Below are 27097 nucleotides of genomic sequence, written 5' to 3' on the forward strand. Positions count from 1 at the left end.
AACCCAGGCATGTGCCCTTGGTCAGAATCGAACCTGGGACCTTTCAGTCCGCAGGCTGATGTTCTATCCATTGAGACAAACCAGCTAGGGCTAAGATCAACTTTTTAAAAACTATAAATGGAAAAGATGGATCCATTCTTTAACTTAATGCAAAGTTGGAAAACTAAGGAGTAAATATTGAAACATATAAATAATTCCTCAAGTGTGAAATAAAACATAAGGTATAGTCTGTTGCCTATGTATATCTTAGAAATATTAATCCTTAGTGGAAAGTTTTAATCCATTCAACAGTAATTAAGGTAAGTATAATTTATTTTTGCAATGCAAATATTAAATATGTAATCTGTATACCAGTTATAATTATTCCAACTAAGACAGCAGCTGGGTGTATCTAACACACATAAAGTTATAATAATGCATTCAATATCATGGCCATGCACTGAACCTGAGATATGTGACTTTTAAAGCCATAACTTAAATATTTTGCTTAGTTATAAATATCAGGTTTTTTTCCTCCAGAAATTGTCTTACATAGAAGTACAAAGTTTTATCGAAGTATTTGGTTTTCTCATTTACACTAAAGTAATGAGGATTTATTTATTTGAACAGAAGAGTATAAGTAATCAAACTACATCTCTTAAAATATCTTCAACTGAGTCTTTTATAAATATGAAATATGAGATGAAATCACACACCATATTTACGTAGTCTTATGTGTTGAGATCATTCTGAAACCTTACTGTTACATAGCATATTTTTTTTCATCCTATTTATCTCAGAGCCTTCAGTTTAGTACAAGGTGTTTATTTTAGGAGTTTTAGTCAGTGAACGCTATCAGTCTCATAGCACATTGTTTAGGCAGTTGGAGAGCTATTGGGTAGATTCTGAAATCTCTGCCTTGAGAATGAAATGAACTCATGGCAGCCCTTATCACTTAACAGTGTTTCCTAAGCTTCAGTTCAGACGCCACCCTCATGATTTTTGCCAGACTTAAGTGCTACCAGGTACTATTTTAAGTTTTTTAAATCCATCATAAATGACTTAAATATCTTAATCAAAAACAATCATAAAATCATGCATCTGATAAATTACTTTTTTTTCAAATATATGACCATTAAACTGTTTCAGTGTTCCTCCAGGCACTCCTAAGCGGTCTCACCTGACCTGATAGATCGGGGATGTGAGGCCTGCCTTGGGAAGCTGACTGCTCTGCGTCCTCACTATGCCTCCAATTTGGGAGCCTCCATTGAAATATGTGTAGTGAAGAGGGATGAAAGAGTGTGTAATTTTAACTTTGTGCTTCTGCTTGAAAGACTAACATGAACAATTCAATAGGAAGGGTATGAAATGAGATACACTGTAGAATCAGGTTTTTAAAAAGATTTACTTCTGCCCCAGCCGATTTGGCTCAGTGGATAAAGCTTCGGCCTGCTAACCAAAGAGTCCCTGCTTCAATTCCGGTCAAGGGCACATGCCTGGATTGCAGGCTCAAACCCAGTAAGGGGCATGCAAGAGGTAGTCAATCAGTGATTCTCTCTCATTATTGATGTTTCTGTGTCTCTCTCCCTCTCCTTTTCTCTCTGAAAAAAAAAAGAAATTTAAAAATATGTATATATACTTTAAGGCCACATTTAAGCACTACCTTTTTTCTTGACTAGGAATTAATTAGCCCAGTCATTTCCTCCTTTGCTTTCTTGGAAATTATTCCTAAGTGTTGCAGCTTACCACTCTGTACACCTCCATAATAAAGCTGTATTAGAAGACTTTAACCATTATAATATGTATAGAAACTTGCTGCTTTTACCCTTTTGTCCTTTTCAGCATACCTCCTTCCCTAATTATTTATTTGTTCTAGCTACTTCCCTAATTATTTATTTGTTCTAGGAAACATAATAACAAAAGTAATGCACGTGTTGTCAAAATTTCTATTAGAAATCTTACGTAAACTGGTAAATGATTGATTGACAGGTATGTCTGTCTTCTTCCTTCCTTTTTCCTTTCCTCCATCCTTCCTAGCTTTCTCAAACCCTTTCTTCTAGTCCACCAGGGAGTGTGGCCTTCTTGGTCTCTCAAAATAAGCAGAAATTGTAAATATTAAGTCAGATAATGTTATGGAAAGCTGTACTAGACCACATTTATATACTTAATCTTTCCTGAAAAGCCACTTCTTAAACTTTAAGCATATAAACATTATTTGTTGGAGGAACTACTGATTCTTAATTTTATAATAACCAGTTACAGAGCTTTCCCCTCGTAAAGGAGCTCAAGGCACGTCTTTTCCGCTGAGTGCTTAGTGTACCCTTACCCCCAGCTGCAGGGGCTTCCGGCTGTTCCATGTGCTCAGGCCTGCTCACGGTGCTGATGTGGACCTTAAATTATACAATGACTGCTTTTCCCCATCTTTAAATACTCTAATTTGGTAGTTAGTTATTAAACTTTGATATTTAATACTTCATTTGAAATACTGAAGAAAAGTGGTTCCATTTGCATTGGAAGATTCCAGGCTACAGCGCAAAAAAAAAAAAAAAATGGACTTTAGAATCAGTACTGACTAGGATTCAGTACTAGATGTATGACTGGCTAAATTACTCTGATCCTTGGCTTACTCGTTAATGTAAATACAAATTGGTGTTATTAATTGCTAACATTCATGGTATACTGCCTTTAATACACACAGCATTAAGTATCATGCACAGTTGTTAACTTATTTAATCCTCAAAACAAACTCATGTCTGTTGTTAGCCCATTTTATAGATGAGGAACAAAAGGTTAGAAAACTAGCAGCAGAGTTTGACTTTGAGCAGAGCCATCTGCCTCTTACTGTACTGGGTACCCTGTGCTCTGCTCTGTGCCCTGCATTTCTTTAACTTGTTACATTGCTTTCCCATCCAAATCAGAGCTCTGAATAAACGAAGTCAGCTTTCTCCGAGGGATTGTATCCCAGATTTTTTGTGTTCATGTTTATATGAATATGGGTTATTAGCTATTTTAAATCAAACGATGTTTATATCTGACAACTATACGCTTAATCGGGTTTCATTCATGCCATCACTCTGATCCACCCATCACTAGCTCTTAGAGTCTATAAAGTAAAACTAGCCTGTCAGCCTCTGGAAAATGAAGAAGTTAAGTCAGTTATCTGTAGAACTTCTTTCAGCTCTAAGTTTTAACCCATCAATGTGAATATATCACTAGTCAGTCAAAGGTTTTCTTCAATTGAACCCAACAGATATTATCTAACAAAAATGTTTTGTATACATAGGTGTGTCAAGCTTCTGTGCTCTATATGTGTGACATGGAAATGCTACGTCACTGGTGTGTGTTTTCTGAGTGCAGGTACTTGGGGAAGTGTGTTTTGTCCACTGATTACCTTTCTGAGCTCCAGAAAAGGTGAGCTTTCTTCTTTCTCTTACCAGATGTAACTGCCCCTGACTCTCCAAAGAGCACTGCAGAGTCATCGGTGGTGAATGGAGGTCTAGCGTCACAAACAAAAGAGAACGGGTTAACTGCTGCGCAGCAGGTGTCTGTGCAGCGGAAGAGGCTCCTCAAAGCTCCGACTCTGGCCGAGCTGGACAGCTCCGACTCCGAGGTGAGACTCTGCATGGACTCCAGGTGCGGCCCGCGAGGCCCGTCCACAGAGCGTGGCTCCGAGTTCGCGGTGCCAACACTCGCCGACCTCCCCGTTTTTCAAGCAATAAAGTTAGGGCTAAAACTGATTGGTTTAGCAGGAAATAAAACAGAGGATTGTTTACTGTCACTTAGTAAAGATCAATATAATGACCATAATATATAGAATAAGTTTTAAAGTATTGATGTAGTCTTAGATTATGGTAGGGTTAAAAAAAAGTCAACAGTTTTTAGGCTTATATTATCTTAAATACCTTTGATACCTTTCCCTTCCTCTTTGATATGGAGGAAGGGAAAAGGAAAACATATTTCCACTAAAAACACTTAACACTGTAGAATAGTCATCCATTTACTTCTCTCCCTAAAATACACACACACTGACACATCCCTACAGGAGGTTGCCCTTTCTCCGATAACATCAGGCAGAGCTCGGAAAGGAAACTGTGCTAGTGTTCTCCAGATTTCATCTTTCATTACTGCCCTCTGGGCAAGATCTGACATCCTTGTTTTCAAGAAACAGAAAGGATGCAGTTGCTGATGCTTCCCAAATCTCTCAGTCTTCTGTCTGGAGCATCAGTACTGTATATCTCCTCTGCTCCATCCTCAAAATCGAAATGTGCAAAATGAAATCACATTCTTGTCCCCTACCTCCTGTCTACCCTCCCCCCACCCCCCCAACCACCACCACCACAACCAGCTTCTCATCTTCTGTTTGCTATTGTGGTTGTTGGCTCCACCCTCTCCACATCCATCCAGGGTAGAATTTAAGGCGTTATTCTTCAATTCCCCTCTCATCAGTCTCCAACCCTAACCCAGAAGATACCAATAATAACAATTTTGCTACTAAATGTCTTTCAAACATTAAGAATAATAAGGAAATATCCTTACTACTTCCTGACTTCAGTGCACACTCATATATGCTATCTCTCTCTCTTAAGGCCCATCTTACCTTTTTTCTTCTTAGCGGATGCTCTATCCACTGAGCCAAACCAGTTTCAGCTAGATTCTCAATTCTTAATACCCTGTAGACACTAACATCCTACCTAATAAAAGAGTAATATGCAAATTAACCATCACTCCGTGGAGCTCTATTGGACAGCACTGGTCTTAAAGACAAGGGGTGCTCCTCCACCTACTGAAACATTTTTAACAACTTTTCTTTTCCTCCTCCATTCATCTCTTGAGGCAAGACTATATACCTGGCCGTCATAAGATTAATGGGCAGCCTCTACAATCTTCTTGGTGGTTCTTTTTTATTTATTTTTAAATTATTTTATTGATTTTTTACAGAGAGGAAGAGAGAGGGATAGATAGTTAGAAACATCGATGAGAGAGAATCATCAATTAGCTGCTTCTTGCATAACCCCCACTGGGGATGTGCCCGCAACCAAGGTATATGCCCTTGACCGGAATCGAACCTGGGACCTTTCAGTCCGCAGACCAACGCTCTATCCACTGAGCCAAACCTGTTTCGGCTGGTTGTCCTTTTTTTGAAGAACTACTGCCAGAGTCCCAAGTCCAAATCTTGAGATAATTTGATAGATACAATTCTTTTAATCAGAGGGAGGCCATTTTTGAGCATCTACTCATCATCAGTTCAAATGTGAATCCAGAAATAAGGTGCTGATTGTATGCATATTTGCATAACCCATGGACACAGTGGGGTGATGAGGGCGGGGGCAGGAGTGGACTGGAGGGAGTGGGGGGAGGATCGGGACATAGGTAATACTTGTCACAATAAAAATTAAAAGAAAGAAGGTGCTGAAAAGAGATACGTTAGAGCGGGTTTTCAGCTAACTCAGACCTTTGTCGCTGGCTGCTGAGTTAAGCCTGGATGATAGTTTCTTAGTCACTGGTAGTGGAAATCTCTGACTCATGGAACAAGTGAATGTTCTTAGACACTGGCCTAGAACTAAGCATTTTTCTCTCTTCCTCTTTAAATTAAAATTGATGTTTTTTATTTAAAAAAAATATATATTGTATTGATTTATTTACAGAGAGAAAGAGAGAGGGATAAAGAGTTAGAAACATCAGCCAAAACCGGTTTGGCTCAGTGGTAGAGCGTTGGTCTGCGGACTGAAAGGTCCTGGGTTCGATTCTGGTCAAGGGCATGTACGTTGGTTGCGGGCACATCCCCGGTGGGGGGTGTGCAGGAGGCAGCTGGTCGATGTTTCTCTCTCATCGACGTTTCTGGCTCGCTCTCTCTCCCTTCCTCTCTGTAAAAAATCAATAAAATATATTTAAAAAAAAAAAGAGGGAGAGTTTGAAACATCGATGAGAGAGAATCATTGATCAGCTGCCTCTTGCACACCCACTACTGGGGATGTGCCCGCAACCAAGGTACATGCCCTTTGACCGGAATCCAACCTGGGACCTTTCAGTCCACAGGCCAACGCTCTATCCACTGAGCCAAACCGGTCTCGGCTAAAATTGATGTTTTTAAGTACTAAAGATAGACTAGTCAAAAGTATACTAAATGAGCATACTTATGTTTCTTTCTTCTGAATATAGAATTTTAAAACTTCTAAATATAATTTTAAAACATCTAAATATGTTCAAACTTTAACATTTAGAAAATACAGATCCCTTGCCTTTTTCTCTGAGATTCGACAGTCTGTCCCATGCTTCTATGTCTCTGGACCTGTTCGGTTCATCAGTTTATTTTGTTTATTAGATTCCACATATGAGTGAGATCTCATAAAACTTATCTGGCAGCTTTGTACATTTAAATAATAATAGTTAAGTAATAAATAACAACCACTAACTGCAAGCTTTTGAAAGTTCCTAGTGATTAAACTTGGCCATTTGTTAAACTTGGCCCCAGAAACCACTTTTGGCCTTAGAAGTAGATTGTCTAACCTGTAATTTTGCCAGAACTAGAACTAACCTGTGATTTTTATTTAAAATAATATATCACGAGCATTTCCCCATCTCATTACATAAACTTTTCCAACATGATGCCTAATATCGGTGTGATATCCCATCATAATAGTTTACTATATTTTATTTAACCAGTCCCTTATTTGGGAATTATAAATAACAACACTATTGTAACTATGCTACATTTTTGGTTTGAACTGTTTCTCAAAATATTTCTAGAAATAAATTTAGGTCAGTGTCCCCACATTTTTTTCTGTCTCCTACAAATTGGCTTGTATTTACCCTACCTGCCCCAGGACAGGTTGTCTGTTCATAGTGGGAGAATTCAAATCAGTAAAGAAGAGTAGGGTAGAAGGTGTGGACATACCTCTCAGAGTTCTGTGAAATTGGGCTTTAAGAAATGTTTCTTGCTGAAGCAGGTTTGGCTCAGTGGTAGAGCGTCGGTCTGCGGACTGAAGGGTCCCAGGTTCGATTCCGGTCAAGGGCATGTACGTTGGTTGCGGGCACATCCCCGGTGGAGGATGTGCAAGAAGCATCTGGTCGATGTTTCTCTCTCATCGGTGTTTCTAGCTCTCTATCTCTCTCTCCTTTCCTCTCTGTAAAAAATCAATAAAATATATATTTTTTTAAAAAGAAAGAAATGTTTCTTGGGAAGGTGGGCTTACGTCTGTGAGGCAGGGGCTGATTTCTGCTGTTTAAGTCAGGGTAGCACCCACCTCATAATCATTTGGAAAGTGCTGCGTGTGACTTTTTTTCATTTCCTAAGAAATACTCTTGACTTTTATTTCCTTTTGACCTTCCATAAGCAGAAGAAGGTCATTCTAGTTGTTTGATAGCTTTTCTGGAGATTTGTGTCACTCGCAGGTTGAGGATTTGCTTACATTGCTTGATTTGTTTTTCATGGTGTCAAGAGCATGGAGGTCACTGTTCCAACCTTCCTTGTTTGAACCGTGTGGTTTACACAGTCTTTTTTCTTCTGTTCTTCGATAAGATCCTTTGAATTGTAACTTGTTTGAAACTAATGCTTTCAGCTGTAGGTTTTAGATGAGGCCAGTTTTTAGTGAATGGCTAATTCTTAAAGTCACCTTAACTAGGTAGGTCTAAGAGAATTTTCACTATTTGTCTTATATAATCATAGATTAATATATTAACCTGATTTTCTTCTATATTTAAAAATACCAGTTTTCTATAGAAATAAGTTGCCTGATAGTTAATGTGTATTCCCGATCATAGAGTAGATAATAAATTTTTTTATGAATAAGTAGTGTACTTCATTTTGGTATAGTATAAACCAATAAGATCTTTTCTCACTGATAAAAGGAATTTAAATTTTATTTGGCAGAATGTAGACAATTTTCTAGAATCATGTCATTTCATAGAATGTTTTTTTTTCATCCATTTACTCAAAAACTTTTTATTCATTATACACTAAGTGATGGATTTGATACTAGGTAACAGCAATGAATAAATTACATGGCCTCTACCCTCGTGGGGTTCCTGTTATTGTTATAAATGTGTTAAATATTCTCCTAATAAAAATATAAACCACCATTTATTATAGACCAGGTTATGTGTTAAGCTTTTTGAATGCAGTATCCCATCTGGTCTTTCCAAAAATACTAGGAAATATATACCCTCTTATTTAAAAAATATATATTTTTATTGATTTTTAGAAAGGAAGGAAGGAAGAGAGAGAGAGAGAAAAACATCAATGAGAAAGAGAAACATCAATCTGCTGCCTCCTGCTGCATGCCCTTCACTGGGGATTGAGCCCACAGCCCAGACATGTGCCCTAACCAGGCCCCAAACTGGCACCTTTTGATACACAGGACAGTCCCCAACCAACTGAGCAGCACTGGCCAGGGAAATATGTACCCTGTTCTAAAAATGATGAAACTAAGAGTTCTTTTCAAGATGGGTAGAGTAGGTAAGTGCTATACTTGCCTCCTCTCATGACATCAAAATTACAACTAAATTGCCCTAGCTGGTGATTCAGTAGTTAAGAGTGTCAGTACCTCCAAGCCCAGTACAGGTGGCATCCATCTGGAGGTCACTTTGTAGCTCATACATGTGGCCCCAGGCAAGGCACAGGTGGTGACTAATTTTGGCCTGCACCACCCAAGAGGGCCCAGAACCATTGCACCCAGTGGTCAGCTTCCAGACCACATCCAAAGCCTCACCCAACCACCTCAACCAGCAAAACACCCAGATGGCAGATCCAGCCAGTATCAGGGCCCCACTAAAGAGAATCTAGCACCATAGGGTCAGCCTCTGCACAACTGCTTCTTCACTGTAGTCATGGCCAGTCCTCACAACCAATCAGCCTGAGGATCAATCCCTTCCATTGACATGTCTCAAGGCTCACCTATAGTGAAGGGGCCCATATATCCCACATGAAGGATTCACCTGGAGACCCAGCACCTGAGACCCAGGTGCCTAGGGAGACTGTGCTACCGTGTCCCATAGAACACCTGCTACATAAGGCCTCTCTACCAAGACCAAGAGATGTTGCGGCTCTACCTAATACATAGAAACAATCACAGGGAGGCTGTCGCAGTGAGGAGACAAAGAAACATGTCCCAAATGAAGAACAGAGCAAACCTCCAGAAAATGAACCAAAAAAAAAAAAATGGAGACAAGCAATCTATCAGATGCAGAATTCAAAGCCTTGATCTTAAGGATGTTCGATGAACTTAGAGGAAGAGTATATGAATTTAGTGAGAATTTTAACAAAGAGATGGGAAGCCAAAAAATGGAGATAGAAAACATAAAAAAGAAGCAGTTGGAAATGAAGAATACAATAACAAATGAATGATAATATATTAGGAGGAATCAATGGTAGATTAAATGAAGCAGAGGACTGAATCAGTGATTTAGAAAGTGAGGTGGCAGAAAACACTCATTAGAACAGCAAAAAAGAAAAAAGGCATTTTTAAAAATGAGGATAGACTAATATTGAACTTGGTAACATTTGTATCATATGGAGTACCAGAAGTAGAAAAGAAAGAGCAAGGAATTGAAAACCTATTTAAAGAAATAATGACAGAAAACTTCCCTACCTATCAAAGGAAATAGATGTACAAGTCCAGGAACAGAGAGAGTCCCAGGCAAGATGAAGCCAAACGAGCTCACCAAGACACATCATAGTTAAAATGGTAAAAGTTGCCCTGGCCAGTGTGGCTCAGTGCTTGGAGCATCATCCCATGCGCTGGAATGTCATGGATTAAATTCCTGGTCAGGACACATGCCTAGGTTACTAGTTCGATCCCCAGTTTGTGCGCATATGGCACCAAATCAATTTTTTAAAAATGGCAAACGTTAAAGACAAGGATCTTAAAAGCAGCAAGAGAAAAGCAATATTACCTACAAGGGGGAGAGGGATCTCCTAAGACTATCAGCTGATTTGTCAACAGAAAATGTGCAGGCCAGAAGGGATTGGCATGAAATATTCAAAGAAGCAATTTACAACTAAGATTACTCTACCCAGCAAAGCTATCATTTAGAATTAAAAGAGAGATAAAGATTTTCCCAGACAAGAAAAAGCTGAAGGAGTTCATCAACATCAAACCAGTATTACAGAAATGTTGGAGGAGGAGAAGGTGGGGGGAGTTAAAAGAAATTTCAATCGTTGTGCTGTTGATATTTGGCTCTGCTGACTAATGAATTTTCCGACCACTGGTCTAGGGAATCTCACTATTTCTCTGTTCCTTCCTTTCCCAGGAAGAGACTCTGCACAAGTCAGCCAGCAGCAGCAGCGTGTCTCCCTCCTTCCTTGACGATCCCTTTCTGGAGGCTGTGTCCACAAGGAAGAGTAAGTATTTGTGGTACAAAGAACTAGCATGAGATACCTTAAAAAACTTGTTTCTCCTCAAGTAGGGGATCCCAAAGTGCCTCAAAATTATTTGGGGTATAAAGAACTAAGTCTGGAACTTCACTAGTCCAAAACAAATATTCAGTTATATTCCCAGAGTGACATTATAAGGTAAGGTTGAACTAATACCAGGACTCAGGTTTTTAACTTAGATCAGTCACCTTTGGTTTTACAGATAACAGTTGTAGGAAATAAGTCAGTACTTTCAAATAGAAAGTTAAGTGACTCCTAAATGTTTTTATTTATAAAATTTTAAAAGGAATAAAATTTTTATGTTAAGAAGATTCTGGGGCCGAAACCGGTTTGGCTCAGTGGATAGAGCATCGGCCTGAGGATTGAAGGGTCCCGGGTTCAATTCCGGTCCAAGGGCATGTACCTTGGTTGCGGGCACATCCCCAGTAGGGGGTATGCAAGAGGCAGCTGGTCGATGATTCTCTCTCATCGATGTTACTCTCTATCCCTCTCTCTTCCTCTCTGTAAAAAAATCAATAAAATATATTTTAAAAAAAGAAAAAGAAGAAGATTCTGGGAAGACAGTGGGAGTCGGTAGTACCAGACAACAGTTGCTCTGGCAGACTTTGCTCTGTTTTGAACTCTGGAGTCTGTTGAAGGCTTTCAACTTTCAAAGACTTGGATAGTATTGTAAATTGTGGTTAATTCTAGTCAGCTGTTAGCATAGAACCAGCTACTCACCCCCGACCCCCTGCCCCTGGCAGACAGTGTGTACTGCTTCTGGAGCAGCTTGCACAAAGCTTGCGTTAGCCAGGGTGGACCAAAAGGACCCTGTCACCCAATGCTATGCCTTGATTGCTGCCTCTGACTCCAGAGGTGGGCAGCCATTGTTGCATTTCTGCTAGCTACCCTCTGCTCCAGCTGAAGGGACTTGCAAAGCTTTTAAAGGCTGGCACCCCCCTCTTTCATTTTTGTATTTCTCCCCTTTAACAGCCAGGACATTAGGACATTCAAAAGCAACTGTATATCCGGGAAAATTAGAGAGTGACTGACTATGCATGCCTAGAAAGGAACACTAGAATTTTGTTAATGTCACCTGTAAAGTACATGATTGTTTAACCACTATGCTGGCTGTATATCTGAAACTAACACAGAATAATATTAAAATATAAAACAAAATTTCTTAAAAGAATTTTGGTTTGATTTGGGAGACTTTTAGATATACAAAATGCATATTTTATAGGATTTGTTGAATAATGCCTGAAACTCTTTAATTGCAAAATTCCATGGAAAACAGCATGAGGGCATTTGCATGTCCAAATTTGAGACTGTACTTCTGTTGCATTTCTAGGTAGGAATTTGAATGAATATGTTTTGCTTTTTCCTTGCAATTTCTGTAGCAAGTTGACCTTGCAAAGATTCTTCTCTAACAATCCTCATAGTAAGAAATTTCATTTTAATTTGGTTAATGCTTTTCTTTAGCACCTCCGAAGTTCTTGCCCATATCGTCGACGCCCCAGCCAGAGCGACGGCAGCCTCCGCAGAGACGGCATTCCATTGAGAAGGAAACACCCACTAACGTGAGACAGTTTCTGCCGCCGTCCAAGCAGAGCTCCCGGTCTCTTGTAAGTTACTGAAACCCTGCATAGTGACTGCAGGGCCAGGTAGAGGACCTAGAATCTTTAGCTTTCTTGAGATGATGATTAGGAGAAAAAACTTCCAAAGGTTAGAATGGACTTCAAATAACCTTGTTTTTAATACCTAAAGAAAACAAACCCTAACAGCAACCTAAATGAAAGTTGGTCATTCTTCGTTCATTTAAAGCACCTTTTTGCCCCCCAGAAGACAACAGTGATAGAAAGTATGAACTAATAAATATTTTCTTTCTTTCAAACGGTATTGAGCTACTTAAAAATTGTTGAAACTAATAATAAAAACAACAAAGTTTAGCTACAGTAGACTGATTTATTATGCAGAAGTACCAGGAGAAAATTTTGATTCATTGAAAGCTGTTATTCAATGTTTCCAAGTATATTTTGGGGCCGAAGCTGCTGTTTGTATGGTTGACAGTGTTTGCTGTTTTCCAGAGACTTGGATTCATGTAGTGGCCACTCGTGTCTCAGAACGGTGGGACGTGGGACACAGGCCCTGCCAGGAAGAATAGATCGCCAGCCAGGGGAGTCTTCAGAGATTCCTTTGTAGTCCCACTAATCATCAGAAATGTGTGCAGGCAAGACGCAAGGCTTCAGTCAGTAGTTCTACTGGCAACCTAACATCTCATGTTTTTTTCAGATACCCATGAATAAACTGGAATATGCTTAGTCCATGTTTTTAGGCAGTGATGTATCATTTCACATAGAGGAATAGAGTGTGGGTAGTGTGAAGATACTAGGGTTGAACAGAGCTTACAGTGTTGAAATTTAATCAGTCATTTCTGCTCCCAAAGGATACAATTAAAGAATTAATGATTTATGGCAATTCTTGACAGGATTCCTCTTATCCCCGAAACACTAATATTTGATTAAATATAGCAGGAAAACAGAATTCTAACTAGACAGGTTCAAACTTTTAAAATCTGAAGACTTTTGTTAATGGGAACAAGTTATTGCTTTAGCAAAATATAGTTACTGTCACAACTTAAAAATATGTATGAGGGAGGTCCTTAGGGATTATTTTTTACAAGTCTGATAATTAGGCGATTCTTCTGTTCACATGGATTTTCCTAGAAGCCAGTTTATCATGTAGATGATCATATCATATGACATCATTGTTGAAGTTAGACTTAAATTTTAAAATTGTCAATCAACCATCAGATCAACAACGAAGGAGTTTCAGGTAGCAATAACAGTTTTTGCCAAGAAAGACTATCAGTCCACATCAAGAGCCCATGAAGTATACTTCCAGGCACAGGGGACCTCTCAAAGTGTGGTTGGTCGGGCTGTGAGTTGGGTTTTTCTGTGGGGAAAAGAGCAAAATAAAGTCAGTCGGTGGTCACTAAGAAGGGTCTCAGTGAAAGGCGTTACATTGGCTGTTCAAGCTCCACACAGAACTGCACTCCCCACCAAGAACCTCTACGCACCAGCTGAGACAAAATACCATCCTGCTCAAGTAATGGCTTTTCTTGCTGATAGCTTATCTCAGGAAATCCATCAAATCGCACTCCTGTGTGTAGTACCCTCCAGCTTGATAAGTATTGTTTTTAAAGTATGCTCATTTAAAATCTTAGCTATATTTTAGAAACAGAATCATTTTGTATTTCTAACCTCTTTACAGAAAATGGCAGAAATGTCATTGTTGTTATTCTCTTATTTTTATTGTATCCCCCTCCCTTTCCTTAGGATGTTTTATTATGTAATTTTTTGTCCATCATTTGGTCAAATGATTGAAGGTGTCTGCCCACCTAAATGAAAGGCCACTTGTCATAAGAACCTTCCCCAGGTCCCCCTCCCACACTCTCCCTGGCACGGCGCCAGGTGCCCTGTCCTGCATCCCCGCGAGCTGGTTTAGGAAACTCATTGTTCACCAGACAGCATGTTAGGAAATTTGAAGTTCAGGTCTTTGCTGTATAAACTTTGAGATTCTCTAGGATTGACTTCATGATTTGATTGCTGACTTTAACATGTGGGCGCAGATGTTGGTGTGGACATATGCATGGAATCTACCATTAACATCCTTTGTGGTGTTTTTGTTTTGTTCTGTTTTTCTTTCATGCTCTATAACCACTGTTTGTAGGTCACTCATGTTCAGCATTATTTTCTCCTTTTCTTTTCCCCCTGCCATTTTCTTTTCCCTTATCTGTTGTTCAGGTGCCTAGGATAACCAGTGTATGGCCGTGGACGCCTTTCCGACCACTTTTTTCTACCATACAAACAGCTTCTCTGCTCAGCTCTCATCCTTTTGAAGCAGCCATGTTTGGGGTAGCAGGGGCTATGTATTATCTATGTGAGAGAGCTCTTACCAGCAGGTGGAAATCCTCAAAGGTTGGCCTCTTTCTGCTGGTTCTGGGGATTATTTTGCTCTATCTCTGACAGCGATATCTGAACTCCTTCACTCTGCAAGAATTAACAGCTTAGATGGGCACTTTGCTTCTGATCATTGATTCCAATCATTTGTAGGATGAATAGAAGCACACCATGATCTCAATTGAGAGGAAAATAACTTTGAAAGGACAACAAACTCAAAATGCAGCATCAGATTCAAGGGACGTGTGAGTGTTTGTCTCTTGGAGTGACTCAGTTTTACAGCAGGAGGAATGCTGCCCCCTGAGAGCCTGTGCTTTCACCCCAGGGCCTCGCTGCCATCGGGGAGACTGCCTCCCACAGACCCTGTCACTGCCCGGGTCCCACACTCCCAGCCCTGCGCTTCCAGGGCCGTGTGCCCATCACATCTCCCCTGCGCTCAGACTCTTCCCCAGCACCGTTCATGCAGCTGCGTTGTGATGGTCAGGGTGTTATGTGGTTGTTATGATAGCCCCTTCTCTGTAAAGAGAAACTTCAAGTTTTCTTTTTATTGCTCTGGTTATCTTAGATATTTTAGGTAATCTTGCATTTTATTATTGTTTTTGAGGTTTTTATAGAGACTGTACTTTTTTTTTAAGAAAATACAATAATTTCCAAACCTCAGTGAAATGGAAAGCCTGGGGCCTCATGAGGCTTCCCCACCCAGTGTGGCGCTGCTGCTGACAGTGTTGGTGGCAGCCATGCCTGTGCACTGTCCAGGACCCCTTATTTCCTAAACTCGCCTTGACTGAACCAGTGAGCCAGCAGCTGGTTTCTTTGTTATTCTTTATTACCCTTGATTTAGAAAGGAAACTGCGAGTGTGGATGAGAAACAACAAATTCCTTTCCCTGTTTATTTGTCATGAAATGTAAGCTAAATCTCTGACCTTTTCCCAATTTTCAGATCTGCCATTTGGGCAGTATGGTTAAGTGCAGAAATGACATTTTAACTCCTGTCACTCCTTCTGCTATTATTGAAGATCTGTCAACATTTTTATTTTTATTATTAATTCTCCCCAAACACAGATATATATATCTATATTTAATCCACATATTACTTTAGGCAAAGAATTCACTTAGCATTTTAAAGTTAAACTTGAAAAAAGGAAAGAACAATTAAACTTAATAGTTGCTAATTTTATTTAGTTTAAGAACTCAAAAAGTATCATTTTGGACAATTTTTAAACTTATTTGGGAGTTTTTATAATTAAGAACATGATATAAAATATGACTATTCCCATCTCTCTGTGACTCAGTAACCAGTTTATACATTTTGCTCTCTAATTTTTGTGCTGCCTAACTCTGACCTGTTTTTTTGTTTTGTTTTTGTTTTGTTGGTTTTTAAACATATTTTTATTGAATTCTGAGAGGAAGGGAGAGGGAGAAATAGAAACAAATGATGAGAGAGAATCATTGATCGGCTGCTTCCTGCATGCCACCTATTGGGCATGTACCTGAAATTGAACCATGATCTTCTGTTTCAAAGGTCGATGCTCAACCATTGAGCCTCACTGGTGAGGCTCTGACCTGTTTTGAATAGAAAAAATAACCAAAATCTTCAATAAAAACTTTGTGACGTACATAAAAGTAAATTCTAAAGGCACACCTGCTTCTATAACATATTGTCATCATTACTAAAAACACTTTGAGATTCAGCTTCCCTTTCCTAAATTTGAGAGTCGTTTTGAAGTACAAAGAAACTGGAGAATTAGAGTTGTGCTGATCTAGTCTGTACAGTCCATTTTCCACCATGAAAATGAGCTTAGAGCTGAAGGAGTGACCGAGCCACTGTCACCGTGGGGAAATGCTCTTTATGTTTGGAGCATTAGTATCTCAGCAAGATCTGTTAAGGCTTAATTTGGCTTGGGGAATGTTGAATCAATATTTTTTAGCCATTAAAAAAGTGAATAGTATTAACTTTCTTATTTTCTTTCATGTTGCATTAAAGTTTTGTTGTCCTTGGGAAGGCACCAGAATTAAAACATTAGCATTTGTCCTGATGGAAATTATCTTACTAAAGGCTAATCTACTTGAAATTTTTTAAAAGAAAAGAAACACAAATTAAAAAATTCACAATTCCCTATTATTTCCTTGTGAAGTACTGGATTTGCATGTGATTCAAAGCAGTAGATTGAAAGTATGCTTGACTAAGCCCTTTTGTGACTGACGTAAGACTGGGGAGAGAGCAGTACAGGCTGTCAGGTTTATTGCATGTGCTAGTGCACCCTTGCAGAGAAAAAGGATCCCGTCTACCAGAAATATTGACCACCCCAGGCATCCAAGTTTAAAGTTAATTAAATTGGCACTATTTGCCATCTTTCTATTGGGCACAACCATAAATCTCAGTAGAGATTATATAGTTATTTACTAGATTTATACATTATTTTGTTTCAAGTCAATAGTTTTGTCACACAGTAAGCTATCAGAAGATGTACTGCAATCACACTATAATTCATGAATGAAAGTTACCATAGGAAAAGTTCCATGAAGTATGTTCAAAGCTCAGAAAAGCTATCATTCAGATGTGTCCAGCCAACAGTATGTACTTGATGCAGCTTAAGGTCCTAACCTTCACCGAGTCAGTGCCTTGTCCCATTTGACACTACGCTTTTCACAGAGTGGAGCAAAACAGAGTAGATATTGAACATGCCTATTTAATCTTGCTGTCTTTGAAAGCTTTCCCATTGAAAGAGAAAATTACATAAAGGTGATTTTTTAACAAGCATTTTAGACATTTAGAGTAAATTATATAATATAATCTGAACAATCTATCATCCCAGCCTCCAGATTAAAAGTTCTTCATCTTAAAAATTCAATTACAGGATTTTTTCCAAAACACAATTAAGCAAATTTAACCTTCCTTAAGTTAGCTTGAACACAAACGATTTGGTATTGACTGTTAGTAAGAATCAATAGTTCTTCAAACTACTTTTTTTTTTTTTTTAGTAAATGCTAATGTTTGTCAAGTTTGCAACCTAGATTTGTTTTTGTTTTTCTCTGATTGAAAGACAGAGCTGAATGTTAAACTGCATTCGTGGTCATGTGCTTTCTCATTTGGCTTGTTTGATTCCAGAATGTCTGTGACCAGTGCTATTGTGTGTGTGGGAGTGAATTATAATGTGTTTGTACTGAGAACACTAAGTTTCAGTGTCACCACACCACAATGGCCCTTGTGAGGCCTGGCAGGGTGCGAATGCACAAGACTGTTCTGTCTTTCTATTAGATCCACCAATCAAGAGCAGGCCGGATGGGGAGCAGATGGGGGTGAGGCTCTTTATTCAGTGGGATCAGTTACATCAACATCTTCCTCAGCTGTTTGGGGGGAAACTATTAACATAATTCAGTCAACATAAATATTTATTGTGAAATTATCCTGATTTCCCCCCACATCTTGCCAATGCTTACTGTGCATTCAGTAGTTGTTTAAAAGTCGTAATAGAAATCTGGAGAACTGTGGAGCAGTAGAGATTGCCTTTTGGCTGTAAACTGCACCAATGTTCCAGCTTCACTCACACCATGAGGGTTTTTCAAGGTGTGCTGATGTAACTTACCACTGTGCTTCTCCGTATAAATTACTAACCACCTTCTTTTGGCTATTCTGGGTACCACAAACCAGTTTTAAAAATAGTACCACTGTTTTTTATTTGCTATTTATCTCTTAGCATATAGTATCAACACAATACTAAATAACGTCTTTGCATAATTATGAGATAACTGACGTAAATTTAGTTTAGAATAACAAATATTTTTTTCAAGGTTTCACAGCATAGATACATAGCAAGGGGCTTTCTTTTTTTTGTTTTTTGTTTTTAAACTTCAGTAAGCTATAGTGTTTCACATGGTCCATAGATGTTTTCTGCCATCTGTTATCTTGGTATAATTAGAAGTTATGTGGTACCCAGAGTAAGCCAGCTCTGTTCCAGTGTTCACTGGGACCTCTTTTCTTCTCAGAAACTACTAACCAGGTGTCTGATCTGGAGGGAAATGTTGCAAAGCCAGAAAAAGGGGTGGGAGTTTCTTATTCATGTGGAATTTTGAATTTCAGGAGGAATTCTGCTACCCAGTGGAATGCCTAGCTCTTACTGTGGAGGAGGTGATGCATATTCGTCAGGTCCTGGTGAAGGCAGAGCTGGAAAAATACCAACAATATAAAGATGTCTACACTGCCCTGAAAAAAGGAAAGGTAGAGCTGTTTCAAGTCAATTGATGAGCAGGGGTAGCAGAATGGTCAGTCACAGGCATGGTCTCCCGAGGGAGCTGTCTGCTAGCCAGATGGTGCAGGACTTTTAGGGGATTTTAGGAGGTAAGAGGCTTATTCTCCAGAAGTCAGTTCCTGTTCTGTCTTGCTCACCAAAGTGGATATTTTCTCCCTTAGAAATCAAAACCTCTGGAAGTTTAAAACAACCATAACAAATAATGGTATGCCTTCATAAAACCATGTCTGCATGTAGTCATTATACTGGGGAGACTTTTTAGAAGCTTCTTCCAGTTGCTTCCATGATGGTTCACTCTAGGGAGCTGTGGCCTTTTACTACCTTTTAACAGTAGAATAAGATGAAATACGGAGCCATTAAAGGTATCACAGAGCCAAACATAAGAACAGGATTTGTGAGTTCTCCTCTTCCTTCTGTGTATAAATATAAAATGCTTTAAACCATGCAAATAGGAAATTAACTATTGTCGGTATTTGTTTGTTTTCTCCTTTTACACTTGTGTTTTTTAGCTTTGCTTTTGTTGCCGAATCAGGAGATTTTCCTTCTTCACCTGGTCTTATACCTGTCAGTTCTGTAAGAGGTAAGGTTTCTTGTAATTGATGACAGAAGTCAAAGAAATACCAATTAACTTCATTGTTTCATTATTTTTCTACATAGGAACAACATTAAAAATAATCTATTATCACATTGTGCTTTGTTTATGGGTTAGGAATACTGATTTCTTCTAAAGAGTGGATCAGTTATTTAGTGTTAGACCTTGAAAATGTTTCTCTGCATTTATTTCTTTTACATAACCAAGATCATTCTAATAATAATGTGTTGTGTTTGAACAGAAAAAAAAAAAATAGGTATGATTGTCATATGACCCTTGGATAGAAAATTAAGAAAATCCCAGATGTAAGTTGATCCTTTTATAGGAAACAATGTAAGAGTTAAGTTTTACAGATTGATTATCTTTTTGGCAATCCACAGTTGTATCAATTTGTTATATTCTGATAGAAGAACCAGAGAGTTCTTGCAATTTATTGTAGAAATTGACAACATGCAGCCATCGGCTTCTCTGTCTCTCCTTTCGCATCTGTGGCATCACGCTAAGTAATACTTTTGGTTTTGTATGCAGGCCCGTGTGCTCACAGTGTTGCAAAAAGGTAAGCTATGCTTGGTGACATCATAACGTAATAGAATTTTAATAGACTGCCTTTTTAACAGTACTGCTCATTCTGTTTTGCTTGGGATCATAGATGCGGCTGCCATCCAAGCCATACTCTACTCTTCCAATCTTTTCATTGGGACCTTCTGCCTCACAACGAGGGGAAAGTAGCGTGAGGCCAGAAAAACCCTCCACCAGCCACCAGCGGCCACTGCGGAGCATTGCCAGGTGAGTGAGAGGCCTGGATCTTCAGAGATCCTTTGGAAAGAAGAATGCGCCTTTTGAGGATTGTGGTGATGTGGCAGGGCTTTGACTCCAGAGGGTTTGGGTGGGTGGGTGGGTTGGCTGATTTTAATATAGTTTTGAGTGCACACAAATCTCCAGAACTTCTGAAAGGTAACTTATCAAGGGTTAGTGGTTAGCTACTTGAAATACTCTCATAGTTTATTTTTATTTCTATTTAAAAATAATTACTTTTTATATATTGTATTTTTTTAAGTATCTTTATTATTGAAAGTATTACAGCCATCCCTCCTTTCCCCTTTATTGACCCCCTCCCCCCATTGCTGTCTGCATTCATGGGCTATGCATATATGCAAATAAGTTCTTTGGTTGATCTCTTCCCTCCCTCCCCTCTTCCCTCTGAGAATCCCCAGTCCACTGCATGCTTCCATGTCTCTGGACCTCTTTTGTTTGTCAGATTATTTTATTCATTAGATTCCACATATAAGCAAGATAATGTGATATTTGTCTCTCTCTGACTGGCTTCTTTCATCTAGCATAATACTCTTCAGGTCCCTCCATGCTGTCTCAAAGGTTAAGAGATTCTTCTTTTTTACAGTTGCATAGTATTCCACTGTGTAAATGTACCACAGCTTTTTTTATCCATTCATCTACTGATAGGCACTTGGACTATTTTCAGATCTTAGCTATTATAAATAGCATTGCTATAAAACATAGGGGTGCAAATATGCTTTCTGATTGGTGTTTTGGAATTCTTGGAATATATTTTTAGAAATGGGATCACTGGGTCAAATGGCAGTTCCATTTTTAATTTTTTGAGGGAACTCCACACTGTTTTCCAGTTTGCATTCCCACCAGCAGTGTACGAGGGTTCCTTTTTCCCCACATCCTTGCCAGTGCTTGTTGTTTGTTGACTAATTGATGGTAGCCATTCTGGCAGGTGTAAGGTAGTATCTCATTGTCATTTTAATTTGCATCTCTGTTGATTAGTGACGTTGAACATTTCTTCATATGTCTCTTGGCCATTTGTATGTCCTATTTAGAGAAGTATTTATTTAGTCCTTTGCCCATTTTTTGATTGGATTGTTTACCTTACTTTTGTTGAGTTGTATGAGAACTTTATGTATTTTGGAGATTGACCCCTTATTAGATGTATCATTGGCAGATATGTTCTCCCATTCAATGTGTTCCCTTTAGAAATAATTACTTTTGTGGGTTCTTTAAAAGTCATCTTTAGATCTGCCCTTATTTTCAATGGAGTTGAAATGTGCATGTAACAGTTTAATCTTTCTTTCCTTCTTTAGTTTGAAAGAAAATCTGTTTAAGCCTATGTTTACTATGATCTGGAATTTAGTTTCCTATTGTAAAGGCAGAAATGAAGCTTTATGCCAAGAGCTGGCAATTTAAAAGAAAACAAAAGTTGCCTGAGCATCAATCCCTTTGAATTTGAGGCAGAGTAAGAGTAAGGTTACTGTTGGTCCTTAAGAACAGTGGAAGGAGGTCAGGCCATCTTTATAGTCTAGCCACCATGACTAAATCAAGCCATGACTAAATCAAAATTTATTTATTTTGTTTGCTAGTTCAGTTTGTTCATTAAAGTCCACATATGAGTGAGATCATATGGTACTTGTCTTTCTCTGAGTGGCTAATTTCACTTAGTATAATGTTCTCTAGGACCATTCATGCTGTCACAAAGAGTAAAATTTTCTTCCTTTTCAAGGCAGAGTAGTATTCCACTGTGTAAACATAGCATAGCTTTTTCATCCACCCATCTACTGATGAGCACTTGGGCTGCTTCCAAATCTTTCTTGGCTATTATAAATAACTCTGCAGAGGACATAGGGGTATATATTCTTTCAAATTAGAGTTTGGGGTTTCTTCGGATAAATTCCCGAAAGAGGAATCACTGGGTCATAAGGCAGTTTCATTTTTAATGTTTTGAGGAAACTTCATTCTGCTTTCCACAATGTACCAATCTGCATTCCCACCAACAGTGCACAAGGATTCCTTTTTCTTCACATCCTCGCCAGTCAATGTTATCCTGTCTAATAAAGAGGGAATAATTTGCCACCATGCCCCTCACAAAGATGGCAGCACCCACAGTCAATAAGGAAAGAATATGCTAATTGACTGCCACACCCTCAAAGATGGTGGCACTTACAGCCACAAGATGGCAGAGCCCAGTCCCCTCAGCCCCGCTGGGGCAGCAGGCCCATGGCACAGCCGGGCCCATCCCCCAGGCGAGTCTGGCCGCTCCATGCGCCTGCCTCTGGAGTCCCCCAGTCTAAGGCGCAGGCAAGCCTCAGATGGTGGCTGCTCACCCGCCCAGGGCTGGCCGAGGCACAGGCAAGCCTTGGATGGCAGCCACCCAGCCGCCTGAGGCTCAGGTAACCAGGGCTGGCCAAGGCTTGCACTGCCAGCAGTGGCAGCAGCAGAGGTGTGATGGGGTCATCGCCTTCCCCTGGTCACTGGGTCACCTCCTAACCCCTGAGGGCTCCCGGACTGTGAGAGGGGGCAGTCTGGACTGAGAGACCCCCTCCAGTGCATGAATTTTCATACACCAGGCCTCTAGTTTCTTAATAAAACATGTTCTCTTTATCCTCTCCACCCAGCTCTGCCCCACCCTGGCCTTCACTGCACTGTTGTCTGTGTTCATGGGTTATGCATATATGTATATATGTTATTTGATTAATCTCTTTCCATCCCCCACTTCCCTCTGAGATCTGTCAGTCTGTTCTATGCTTCCATGTCTCTGGACCTACTTGTTCACCAGTTTATTTTGTTCATTAGATTCCACATATAAGTGAGATGATGGGATTTTTGTTTATTTATTTTTTAATATTTTGAACCTTTTCTCCAATTAGAAATTCTTTGCAAGAACATGACATGACTAAATCACTCACCATTCCATAATATTTTTGCAACAAATTTTCTTTTTTTGCACTTACTATTTTTTTAGTATTGCAATACAACTTGGAGTAATAATTCTGGATCTTTTAAACATTTTGTTTTATTCCAGGTTCTCCTCAAAATCTAAGTCTGTGGACAAATCCGATGAAGAACTACAGTTTCCCAAAGAATTAATGGAGGACTGGAGTACCATGGAGGTGTGTGTAGACTGCAAAAAGTTTATTTCGGAAATCATCAGTTCAAGCCGGCGTAGCCTGGTGCTGGCCAACAAAAGAGCCCGATTGAAAAGGAAGACACAGTCTTTCTATATGTCCTCACCGGGCCCCTCCGAGTACTGCCCTTCGGAGAGGACTATCAATGAAATCTGAGCCTGTGCCTTTCAGTTGCTTTTGTGCTCAGTGTCGGCATTAGCACTGGAGAGCACTGAGCCGGACTGTCTCCCTTTGCTGTGGGCTTTAGTTCATAGGCTTGATTTGCATTAGGTCAGGTTCTTGCTGCATCGCATTGTTCCACAGACTGAGCGCTGTGTTCATATCCATCGATGATATGTGACAGGTCAGCCAATCGCTCGTTTGCACTGAGAGGACAATAATTTGAAACTTGCTTGTGTGTGTGTGTGTGTGTGTGTGTGTGTGTGTGTGTAGATTTGGAGGGCAGAAACTTTTTCCTTAGTTCAGTTCCTTACTGTTCCTCATATAATTTTCTGACTAAGGTAAAAATCTTCTCATGTGAGAAATCAGCCTAACAAAGGTGTCGATGTTAGCACAGTTCTAAGCAGTAAGTCATATTGGCACTTCCACCTGACAGTGTTCCTATCTAATGTACATAGTGACCGGAGCCCCGCCGCTCACCAGATGTCTGGGGGTGGGGCCCGCTACTTATCAGCTCACAGCACAAAGCCTAGAGGGATTTGCTCGCTCATACTGTCCAACTGATTTTAGATTATTGCTGCTCTGAGATAAAGACCACAGGAAGACTTCATGCCTACATTTTAGCGCAACACACCTGAATAAGCTGTCCACCCGCGTGGACGGCCATTTCCTCTGAGCTGCTGTGTTTGCCTCAGTGCAATGGACCAGTGTCTCTTTAGTGAGTGACAGATTTTCATTCCCTATCTTCCATGTACCGTGGTTACTTGTCGTTTATATTGGAGACCTGGGAGTTAAAGTTTTGTAGGATAGAAGACAAGCTTAACTATAAAAAGGGTTGTAACAGCCTAGGGTGCCAGCTGGCGGCCACACTGGGGATGAGCTGGAGCTCATGCATTTTCCACTACGGTTTCCACAGCTTTATAGTCCAGCCGCCATGACTAAATCAAGCCACAATTTGGTACCTAAGGTCTCAAACTAAAATTTATTTATTTTTATAAGTGAAGTTGAAAAGAAAAAAAAAAAACATTGTCTAGTTCTTTTTAAATTAGAAGATAATTAACCTGCTGTTAGTCTTTTTGGATGCTTTTTGCACAAGTTTTCCTTGTAAACAACTGAACAAGTGGGGTGGGCTTTTGATGAAGGTAGGTTGAGGACAACATTGTGTATCTGAAATTTCTCCTGTTTGGCCCGTACCAGGGCTATACTTTATTATTTTGGTATGCTTAGAAACGACCAACCAATCAAATTGCCATTAATGTTTAGAAAGTCAGTTAATGCACATGCACAATAATTTCCTAAAAGCTGTAAGACACATCTGTAGTCAACACTATTACAATAGCACCAATTCATAAAAGGCATGGCAGTCGCACTTCATACCACACCAAACTGAGTAACATTTCTATATTAAATTAACAGTAATACCTCAAAACTGCTCTGGTAGTAGTTCTTAATGGATTGAAGTTTACAATTTAGTAAATGGCTTAAAATTACTTATGAAATAAATTTTACCAATTGACTAAAATAATGCATGTTAACAGTTTGTCTGTATTTGCATGTAAAGTGGGCCACCAGAGAACCCTTGTTGATTATGCAAATGTTTAAATTATTTTAAAGACTCTTGTCTAAGAGCTTTACACGTTATATTGGGTGAATGTCATTTAGAAAATTTTCCAAGAGACTATTTGAACTCTACCCCAGACAGTCTGGTAGGAGCCACGCGTTTCGAAGGCCCGGGTCTGGGCCTCTAAACAGCTACCAGGAGGGGTGCCAGGCAGAGGGAGTGGTATTTGAGGTGACCTGGGGTAGTGTGCCTTTTAGTAGAATGACACGCTATCCCGGGTTATGTTGTTCATTACATATAAGAAACCAAACCCCCAAAATGATCATTTTATTCACAAGGCAAATATCTAGCACATCTGAATCTTTGACTTGACTTCTCCATATGGGCAGGTTTGGGCATCATGATCACCTCACACCAGAGCATTGCAATGTAAATTCTTCAACAGCATTATTGCATTAAAGAAGTTACATGGATGATATATCTGCATGAGACAATTTGCAGAAAGTAGTGTAAGGAAAGAGCACATGATATAGTTAAAATTAGAGAAATCAAATTAGTATCACTTTCTGTTGCCAAAATAATTTCTCGCATTTAATCCTGTCCTGTCCATGGCGTGTACCAAACACCTCCACTAAATTAGGTAATTTCCAGAGAGCAATTCACTAACAGTTTGTAGAGTGTGGTCTTAACAATCCTTAGGCTGACCTTAGGTCTCTCTTCCTCCTCTTTCTACTAAAATAACATACCTTTACAGCGTTCCTCTTTGTCCTGGCTTCCAGCTCTCTGGCATTTACTTCTGATCCAACAATAATAAAAGAGTTGTTGGCCAGCCGGGATCTCTTGGAACTTGGTGTGTCTTAGAGCTTGGACTCACCCTGAGCAGCCTCCCTGCGCACATCCCACCTCTTAACTCTCACCCCGACCCTCCCCCCCTCCAGGCTCAAGCACCCACCCGCTGCTTTGGTCCCAGACCTCATGAACTCACCCTGTTTTCTTCCCCATGGCTTAACTTTCTACCAGTGTCAGAGTAGATAAGAATGCTTGTAAATACTGTAATATATTTATTAATATTTGAAAGGCATTCATTGAGTGGACAGTGGAAATTAACTCTCCCAAGACAAGTAAAAATTAAATAATTGATACGTACATCGACTTAACAGTCCTACTCGAGTTTGTCTTAAGCCTTTCAAATTAAACCAGAAGGTTGTTATGTAGAAATGTAAAAAATGATCTTACATTTGAAGAGATTATGTGATTAACACCGTGAACTCCTACCATGAATTTTTTAAGGCTTTTATTTTTCTAACTGTGTTAATAAATATAGGCCTGGATTTTAGGTGTCACATAGGCAACATGAACGTTTTAAATTATGTTGCTATTTGCTAAAGCAAAATAGCAGAAAATTTTGTACATGCAAAACTGTGGAAAGGTCACGGAGAAATGTGTATACGGACGGGGCCTGGGCCTGGCTGCCTGCATGTGTGAAAGACAGCGTCGCTGGCGTTCAGGGTGACATGGCGGTACTAGAAGTTTTCCATTAAAATCTTTATTTTAAAATTTATCTAGGGGAAAATAAAATGACTTTCCATCATACCTTCTGTCTTGAGTTCCTGTTGTAAAATGGTGTGTCTTTCGATAACTAGCTGTCAGCAGCCACCTCAGTTGTGAAGGCAGATACTTTTATCATCAGCACCTTATGATCAGTTTGAGAAATACAACCTACCAAGGACCATGGTGAAATCTGAGCCACTGCAGCCTTATTGAAGCAGTGGAAAAAAAAGGGCTTCAGAATTATAGGACATAGCTCTTGAAAAGTGGGCTTTGAAAACTGGGGCACCAAGAAACTGCTTTGCCATGGCCTCGTGTCTCAGTTGGAGCGTCCTATACACCAGGAAGGTTGTGGGTTCGATCTCCAGTTAGGACTCACACAGGAGGCAACCAATATCTATCTATCTCTCTGCCTCTCTCTCTTTAAAATCAGTGAACATCCTTGGTTAAGGATTTAAAACACATGTGTCAAACACAAGGCCCGCGGGCCAAATCCGTCCCGCCAGGCCTTGCAATGTGGCCCGCACCGCGCTGTCATCACTGCACTCTGCTGCGTTTCCATCACAATGACAGTTTATGACTGTTCAGTAAACCATTCGGCCCGCGATTTAGGCTGGATTTTAGATTTTGGCCCCTTCTCTGATTGAGTTCGACACCCCTAATTTAAAAAAAGAAGTTGCTTTATGTCCCTGGGGCTTAAGAGCTGAAGAATCATCATGATGTTTGAATCCATGCCATTTTTCAGGTTTTGTTTGCCACCCAGAGGGCCAGA

General features: G+C 39.7%; 1 protein-coding gene across 13 annotated transcripts in view; it reads left to right on the forward strand.

Moving 5' to 3' along the window:
- LOC118708219 (centrosomal protein of 76 kDa) overlaps window positions 1-26369 on the forward strand; it is a 132899-nt gene extending 106530 nt beyond the window's left edge. For 5 of the 13 annotated variants that reach the window (XM_036419337.2, XM_036419338.2, XM_036419340.2 and 2 more), the window contains 9 exons: window positions 3417-3589; window positions 10228-10318; window positions 11813-11955; window positions 14137-14310; window positions 18374-18511; window positions 19052-19122; window positions 19663-19690; window positions 19784-19920; window positions 22955-26369. In XM_036419337.2, the coding sequence (XP_036275230.1) occupies window positions 3417-3589; window positions 10228-10318; window positions 11813-11955; window positions 14137-14310; window positions 18374-18511; window positions 19052-19122; window positions 19663-19690; window positions 19784-19920; window positions 22955-23213 (1214 nt within the window). In that variant the 3' untranslated portion in view covers window positions 23214-26369. The remainder of the gene's footprint in view (window positions 1-3416; window positions 3590-10227; window positions 10319-11812; window positions 11956-14136; window positions 14311-18373; window positions 18512-19051; window positions 19123-19662; window positions 19691-19783; window positions 19921-22954) is intronic. The other 8 variants (XM_036419341.2, XM_036419353.2, XM_036419342.2 and 5 more) reach the window with 4 other exon arrangements.
- The last annotated feature ends 728 nt before the right edge of the window (window positions 26370-27097 follow it).

This window comes from Pipistrellus kuhlii, unplaced genomic scaffold, assembly GCF_014108245.1.
Source record: "Pipistrellus kuhlii isolate mPipKuh1 unplaced genomic scaffold, mPipKuh1.p scaffold_m20_p_6, whole genome shotgun sequence".
Taxonomy (NCBI): domain Eukaryota; kingdom Metazoa; phylum Chordata; class Mammalia; order Chiroptera; family Vespertilionidae; genus Pipistrellus; species Pipistrellus kuhlii.